The sequence below is a fragment of the Paramormyrops kingsleyae genome, chromosome 6, assembly GCF_048594095.1.
Source record: "Paramormyrops kingsleyae isolate MSU_618 chromosome 6, PKINGS_0.4, whole genome shotgun sequence".
In the NCBI taxonomy this organism is placed as follows: Eukaryota; Metazoa; Chordata; class Actinopteri; order Osteoglossiformes; family Mormyridae; genus Paramormyrops; species Paramormyrops kingsleyae.
This window is the reverse complement of record NC_132802.1, coordinates 41,465,823-41,473,836: the sequence shown is the minus strand read 5'-3', so window position 1 is coordinate 41,473,836 and position 8,014 is coordinate 41,465,823. Positions and strand designations below refer to the sequence as shown.

General features: G+C 38.1%; 1 protein-coding gene across 3 annotated transcripts; it reads right to left on the bottom strand.

Moving 5' to 3' along the window:
* Positions 1-1,016: 1,016 nt before the first annotated feature.
* Positions 1,017-7,699, bottom strand: LOC140591729 (uncharacterized). 3 transcript variants are annotated; one of them, XM_072713203.1, is made up of 10 exons: positions 7,543-7,698; positions 6,407-6,530; positions 6,189-6,326; positions 5,910-6,055; positions 5,161-5,297; positions 4,967-5,060; positions 4,502-4,831; positions 4,203-4,389; positions 3,971-4,112; positions 1,017-3,840 (listed from the first exon to the last, which is right to left on the bottom strand). In XM_072713203.1, the coding sequence occupies exons 2-9, from the start codon at positions 6,486-6,488 to the stop codon at positions 3,982-3,984; spliced, it is 1,245 nt and encodes a 414-aa protein (XP_072569304.1). In that variant the 5' UTR covers positions 6,489-6,530; positions 7,543-7,698; the 3' UTR covers positions 1,017-3,840; positions 3,971-3,981. The 3 variants fall into 3 exon arrangements, with proteins under 3 accessions (XP_072569304.1, XP_072569305.1, XP_072569306.1); XM_072713204.1 differs by having other exon boundaries at positions 3,971-4,031; XM_072713205.1 differs by lacking the exon at positions 6,189-6,326 and having other exon boundaries at positions 7,543-7,699.
* Between the last annotated feature and the right edge of the window lie 315 nt (positions 7,700-8,014).

The window sequence follows — 8,014 nt, the reverse complement described above, 5'->3', positions numbered from 1 at the left end:
TGCCTCCTGTGATCATATGACTGCCTCCTTTGAATGGAATGATTGCACAACTGCCTCCTGTGTTTGGTGCGATCATATGACTGCTTCCAATGACCATGTGACTGCCTCCAGAGAGTGGTGTGATCATGTGACTGGCTCGATTGTGTAACTGCCTCCTTTGGTATGATCACATTACTGCCTCCTATGACTGACATGATCATGTGACTGCCTCCTATGATTGCCATGATCACTGCCCCAGGCTTTTGTAAGAATCGTTTTATTTCATAAGACAGGAGTATTATATGTGGGGGGGGCTGGGCTTCATTTCCACTTTGCACAGCTGCACTCATAACAGCGGGGACGCCACTGCAGCAGCCTCATGCGGCACCTACACCTTCATACGCAGCAAGCAGGTGGCCATGATAATGACTGGCATCAAGTTACTGCTGCAGTCCGACACCAAAATTCATACAGATACAACATACACTCACCTAAAGGATTATTAGGAACACCATACTAATACGGTGTTTGACCCCCTTTCGCCTTCAGAACTGCCTTAATTCTACGTGGCATTGATTCAACAAGGTGCTGAAAGCATTCTTTAGAAATGTTGGCCCATATTGATAGGATAGCATCTTGCAGTTGATGGAGATTTGTGGGATGCACATCCAGGGCACAAAGCTCCCGTTCCACACAGCAAATTTCCATTATCAGAATTAACACTATTAGAGTTAAATCTAACACTTTCCAAGTGTACATATGGGAACCACCACAAAAGTGTTGATTTAACACTTTCCAAAGTGCTGTCCTATATAACACCCATAAAGTATAACATTTTTACACTGCTTAAGGTGCTGCTTTAGTCCTCCTTAGTGTTACTAGTTAACTGAAGTTAAGATCATATATGTATAATATATATATATATATATATATATATATATATATATATATATATATATATATATATATATATATATATATATGTTAGTGCTATAAACACAGATACATTGAACTAATGACTTAATAAACACAATAAATTGTAACAAAAGCCCTTTATTCAGACTTTCACAAAATTATCAGTGCAACAAATCCATATCATCCACATCTGCATGTATACCTGGACTTAAAAAATACAACAGTCAGTGACGATATAAAAAAAGTTGTCACTGCCATATGCCATTTGAAAGTCAAAAGGTTAAAAATGCCTCAATTCTACCTGTTTGACTATAGAGAGCTGCAGGTCTTGTTCAGTTATACAATATGCATGAAGGTGCTCAGTAAATGTTGCTTCCATCTTTGACACAACAAAATATACATCACTTCTCAAAAGTATATGAACAACTTTACAGAACACTGGCATCTCATCTACTACATCAGTGCAAACAATAAGACCAGTGCGAAACTCAGTGCCAACACATTTGACCCAATTTGTTTGACTTATTTCAGTGGACATATCCAACTGAAAATACTCTGAAATCAATGGACCGTTTTCTGTCTCATTCAGCGTTTGTGTTTTAACCGGTCCAGATTCAATGCCTTTGATAGCCAATGATTCCCAGTGATAAGCAATGGCTACTTGGTGTTTTCGTGCAAGGGACTTTGTCAGATTCTTGAAGTTTTTTACACTGGATTTAAAAAATTTATGCTTGGCTTCATATCTCATAGTCCATGCGTGAACCAAAGGACCAATCTGGCGAATACATTCTGGGTAATGAATCATGAAGTGGTGTTTTGGAATGAGATTATTTTGAGGGTATAGCTTTGTGAATAAAGAATGGTGCTCTGCTATAAGATGCTTTAAATAGACAGTCATTCCATCTGTAATTGCAGGAGAAAACACAATATTAATTATGTTTGACAGGAGTAACAACAAATGCCAGTGTCTGTTTCCTTCTGGGACAACATCACCAAATATGAGTGGAATGTTCTTAATAAGGCACATTGTTTGACTGGCACTGAGTCCCACACTATTGCCATGAAGAGTTATCTTAGTTGGTCTGTTTTTTTTGTCCAAATAGCCATAGTTGAATGCATAAACACGTAAAAGAATGTTTTCCATTGAAATGAAGTTTTGGCCCAAATACTCAAAAAGCAGTTTGATTTGATATTGTCCCACCCCCTCCAAGATATCATGCATAATGTTAAAAAACGAAATTATCTGCCACATTGAAATAAGTCAAACTATTGAGAATGCTGCTTCGTTTGATTCCATAGCATGAACCTTCTCCAGCATTCTGATTAAGGATGCTATAATGCTGTTCATTTGTTTCTTGGGTCCGCAAAATAACACGTGGATCATCCGAACTAAACACTGTCTGAGCAGTGACTTTGTCTGTAAGACACCTTCTGCAGTAATAGCTAGCACTGAATGATTCCACATAGCCAAGAATACCATTTAACCCCAAATTGTCTCCTGTAATCTGTGAAATAGTGCCATAAATAGGTTGCTCAGAGAATGACACTTTCATTCCATCGCTTTCCAACATTTTTATATCTTTAATAAAGGGGCTTAATATTGCGTCGATCGTATACTTTTTCACATCTTGTGAGTGAAACAAGGAAATGAGATGAATATTCATCAAAGAAGAATTCAGGTTTGGTGGGAGGTTTCTGAGTGTAAAATATAAACATCCAAGTTTATGAATCCCTAGTTTAGATCCCAAAGGATTTCCCATTTCAAAATCATCATAATAAAGTTGAATTTGCAGCGCATTCTTATATCGAGAATATAGTGGGTGCTTTTTGTAGTAGTTTCCATCACAAAAATCATGGTAGCAATCTCTCTCACTGGATGACACAATGTGATTGCAAACATCCTCATTCTTAAAAATGAACTCTAAAGTCTTCATTAGTGGTATATAAATGAAAGTGTCATTGACTGGTACCTGTTCATACATTCCAGAAACTCTGTCTTTTCTTGAATCATATCTCACACCTAAATTAATTTCAATGGGTTCCACAACGCCCCACTTCTCACCAAAGTATTTCCTCCACTTAGAATCTGTATTTAGGTCACAGAAAGGATTATAAAGATTTCCAAAAACATCTTCTACAGCCTTTCTGCTGGGACTTTCAGAGGGGACCACCTGCAATACCTGGTTTTTAATAGATGTGTGAACATCATTAACTAATTCTTCCATGCTTTCCACTACAGACAAAATTACACTGTTGGCAACCCCACTACCCTGTAGTTTGGCAAATACGGAAGCACACATTTCCTTAGCTGGCTGTTGATATGTTTTAAGCTGGAGCACCTCGTTTCCTGCATTTAAAGCCAAGCTATCAGACTGCTGGGGGCTGTTATTATTGTCTAAGGTGGCATCAACAGAATCCCTATCACCTAATGTGGCACAGACAGTGCCTGGTTTATGAACAACTTTCAAGTGCTTCCTGAAACCAGCAAAACTTTTGAACTGTAAAAAACAACCATCCTGAGCACATACCAAATTAAACTTCTTCCCAGGATACAGACCATGCAACAGCTTAAGATGTCGAACCAAAGTGCCAGGCATATCATGCAATGAATGGCAAATGTAACATTTATACATTGTTCATAAATTTTGCTCTCAATTCTTTAACTTTTGGGCTCTCTTTTGTAACACCGACATCAATATTGTACACAGTTGTCTGGAGGAAAGTGTACAAACTGCTGAGCGACTCATCATATTTTACACCAAAAACAAAATGAACCTTGAAAAGTTCATCAAAGGCCGCCAATGTGGTCCTTCCCTCACAAGGTACAAGCTTCTTGTCCACAACGATGTAGAAGTTGCTAATTGCCCGTTTGTTGGTTCCTGAAGCAAGCAGATATGGCTGACGAGGTCCTTCCATCCTCAGGTGTTCATCCAAACTTCTGCAGGACTGTAGGTAAAAGTAAGAAACTAATCAATCTGTTGATCTAGACTTGTCTAAAAAGACAGGCACTGTAAATTAGTGATGTTTCCACCAATAAAAGCCATATATGAAAGCTTAGGGAAGATATGCCACATACTTTGTGAAACATCACCACATGGTCCACAGCTTGGCATGCACTGATCCTCTGCATTTTCTTCCTCCCATGAGATGGGGGTGGTGCAACAAGATGGGGGAGATGTGCAACAAGAGAAGGAGTGATGCCATGTCACTATCCCACTCTAAGAAATAGGATAAAAAACAGACAATTCTTAGCTTGCAAGCTCATAATGAACTTCAATGTTTAAAATTAATTCAGCTACTTCAAGTACCTGCAGAATAATCGACTGTTTGCTCTCCTTGCTGGTCCTTGGCTGATCTCAGTAGCCGTTGTATGAGGGGGGTGCATGTAAGGGTCTCTGCTTCTTTAATCACCTTTGCCTTGAATGAAGTATGCCATTTCTCCAGGAGTCTGACTGCTATTTCATCACCAAAGAGAAGACTGAAGTCTTGAAGTATCTGAGATACAAATCAAGTAAATTTGATTGTACAAACAAATTCACTAAACATCAACATTCAAGGCTACATTACACAAGACATACCAACAATTTAGCTTTAACATTTAACTTACCAATCCCTGTGTATCTAACAGCCGAGGGAACACTGAGAGTACTGTACCAGATGTCTCAGGATTATGGACAAGCCGCTGCCTATATTCAAACGTCTCGCGCATTTTCAGCAATATAGTCTCTCTGTCACTGATGTGGTTCATTAATGCTATTGCCTCCTGGAAGGACTCTTCTGACGACTGAAGGTGGTGGATGTTCCTATCAAGAGTGGCGCCTCCAGTTGTTTCAACTGGTGGTTGAGATGACTTCACAGGAAGCTTTGTCTTTCGCTGAATGGTTTTTATGCGCCACGCCAAGAAGCCAGATCCACTTTGACTGTCATAGAAATGCTCCTGACAGAGAAAAGTCTGCCTGAATATCAAAATTGCCAAAAAGTAGCTAAACCCTATAGAAATATTAACTCTAAGATTTTAATACAGCTGTTGAGCAGAAATAAAACATGGATAAAGCAACAAACTTTAACTTACATATCCTTTTTTTGAAAAAGGATCTTTAAGTGCTAGAAACAAAGTGATTATTCCAAGAGCATATTTTTCCTTTGTAATTCGCTGTGGAATCCTCCTAAGAAAAAAATATCTAAATTATATACTCCACTTACATATTAGACCATGCATGATAATACATAAGCACAGATAATACATGATAATACATAAGCACGTACCCTTCTGATTCTGTCATTTGTGCAGCAAGGATGTTCACCATTTGCCTTCTTGAGCTGTCACAAATTGTTCCTGTCTCCTCATATTCTGTAAGCACTGCTATCCCTCCAGGTTTTGAGAGGAGAATCTTGTACACCATCTAAACATAAGTAAAAGACGAGTTATAGACCAAAAACTAGGTTATGGTGCCTTAGATATTAACAAAATTACTATCACATTAGATTTGCAACAGTACCAATACCATATCATCATCAGTACTGGCTTTGCCTGTTTTAAGCTATCCATGCTGTCCTGACAGTGTGTCTAAAATGCAAAGCCAAGAACAAGTTTGTCATATCTTGATGTTTAACAAAGAGTATGCCATTTTTGTTGTAAAACTAAAAATAAACAAAAAAAGCATGCATTACATTTAATCAAAATACTTGGGTCAGACGATCTGTTTTAACTTTTTAAAATGAAAAACTTTCTAACCAACAGTTTACTCACGGTTTATAATTTCTCTCAATTTATGGTAAATGTACTTAATGTACTGTACAAATGTACTCTAAAGCTCTGCAAAAAGAACATATTGCTATGCACTATGTCAGATAACTTGAAAAATAGTGATAATGACATTTTTAATTGTTTTATTCTAAAAAATTCTCCTACATTTATCATTGGTATCAAAATGGTAAAGTATTTTCTTAAGTATTGTGATGGCTCTAGTACAGACAAAGTGCATCAATCTGATAGGTGCAAAACATGATCTTACGTCTTTGGCTGCTGAACACTGCAACACCTCCTCCTCTCTTCTTACCCGTTTCTGTGGGTTACAACTTTCACTGTCACTCTCTCTGCTTGAGGAGGACAAGGACGTTGTGTCTGTCAAGGTGGTTGAGGAATTGCTAGTGGAAATACCTGAATACATAAACGCACGTTTAGCTGAATTGCCTAATACAGTAGAGCATATGTGACCTCTGTTCACACAACTATTTAAATAAATACACAACTAATTTTACAAGCCTGTGCAACACAAAGATAAATTGGTTACCATCACTGTCATCCAAGATGACAAAGCATATGTCCTTTGACGTCAGAAGATCAGCAAATACATCTTCATCAACTTCTGTCCCAGTGTCATCAGTAACTTTTACCACTTTGTTAGATGGTATAGTGAATTTTACTTTGACTAAAAAAGAAAATGATTACATATTTAAGTATTATTTACTTCACATTTACATTTCAAAATTACTTTGCAAAAAAAAATACCTTCTGTGATAAAGTCCTCAAAGGAAGCTTTGGGGATTTTGATGTATTTTCTGATCGTCTGGTATTGCACTTTTACAATCATTATAAGCTGTAAAGGCAAAACAACTGCCGTGGACACTGCTCCCTAGAAAAAAGAATCACAGTATACAACACAAAATATTAACTTCGTAGCTCCTGTTTCAAGTGAATGTATACACTCTCATGACCTGCCTTCGGTCAGATGTGCCATATTGCGTTTACTGTACATAGCATCTGACGGACCGAATATGCCCTATGATATAATGATTGCTAGTGTTTTGGCAAAAGAAAACGCAGAATAGCGACAGCTGCTTTTTGACGCTTTAAACATGGTTGAATGCATGATTACTGGTCAACACACAAAACTACAATCTGGAAACTACGATATGGGCTGCAGGTTGGCCTTGAACAGAGGGAAAAGAACGTCAGCCAGGCACCACTACAAAACGCAAATAAAATGCATAGGTCGCTCAGAGTGATTTCATTTATCCTAGACTCAAACGCCCGCGTGGACAGGACCTTTAGCCATATTGTGAATCAGGCGCTAGGAGCAATTCAAGCGTGGCCAAAAATGGCCCATGTCATTAAAGCCAAGCTAAAATATGTACCTTAATCTTAAACGTAATATCTACCTTAATGTTAAAAGTAACTGTATGCACCAGTAAAAAGGTAAAACCTTCGTAATTTAAATAGTAAATTCCCTTACTTTTAAACGTTTTAAGCTATGCAAGTGAACGCTGCGGAGAAAACCCGCCAATCAAGAAAAAAACTTACTGTATAAGGCAAATTGCAGAGGCTAAACAGATATCGCACAACAGTATAGATAACGGGAATCTAACCGTAGTTTGGAAAAAAAAAACAACTGAAACACTGTAAAATCGCATAGTCTACTAAAATATTCGAGTCTATTAACATTGCCTCATGTGCCAGAGACGAACAGGCTAACCGCTTACTCGGCTACGTTTTCTAATATATTAGTTGGTAAAAAAAAAAAAAAAGCAAAAACCCGTCAACCATATGTATTTTGATAGCCTATATGAGTATAATAAACATACTGTATATGACGAAATGGCAAGCTAAATACCAAAAGATGAACTATTTAAGTAAGTAATACTCACCAATTTCGCTACGCTTCGCTTCACGACATATGAACTTGGCGCCTTCAAACTGAAAAGCCGAGTAAGCGGGAAAAATTCCCGGATGTAGAGACTGACGACGTAGTGTGTCAGAAACCGGGATCACCGGAATAGAACGCCGTGTTTAACAGTGTAGTAACACTATGTGACGTTAGTGCAGCCACATTTAACTCTGAAACCTGAACACTGTAACTCTAAAAGCTCTAACACCATGATTTCAACACTTTTGAATTTGCTGTGCACCACATCCCAAAGATGCTCTATTGGGTTGAGATCTGGTGACTGTGGGGGCCATTTTAGTACAGTGAACTCATTGTCATGTTCAAGAAACCAATTTGAAATGATTCGAGCTTTGTGACATGGTGCGTTATCCTGCTGGAAGTAGCCATCAGAGGATGGGTACATGGTGGTCATAAAGGGATGGACATGGTCAGAAACAATGCTCAGGTAGGCC

Excerpts from the sequence above, each read along its gene's own strand:
- LOC140591729 (XM_072713203.1), bottom strand. The coding sequence starts at position 6,488 with ATGATTGTAAAAGTGCAATACCAGACGATCAGAAAATACATCAAAATC. Across the intron at positions 6,327-6,406 it reads TGAGGACTTTATCACAGAAG|TCAAAGTAAAATTCACTATA; the intron begins GTATTTTTTTTT and ends TTTCTTTTTTAG. Across the intron at positions 5,061-5,160 it reads CAAATGACAGAATCAGAAGG|GAGGATTCCACAGCGAATTA; the intron begins GTACGTGCTTAT and ends TTTTTTTCTTAG.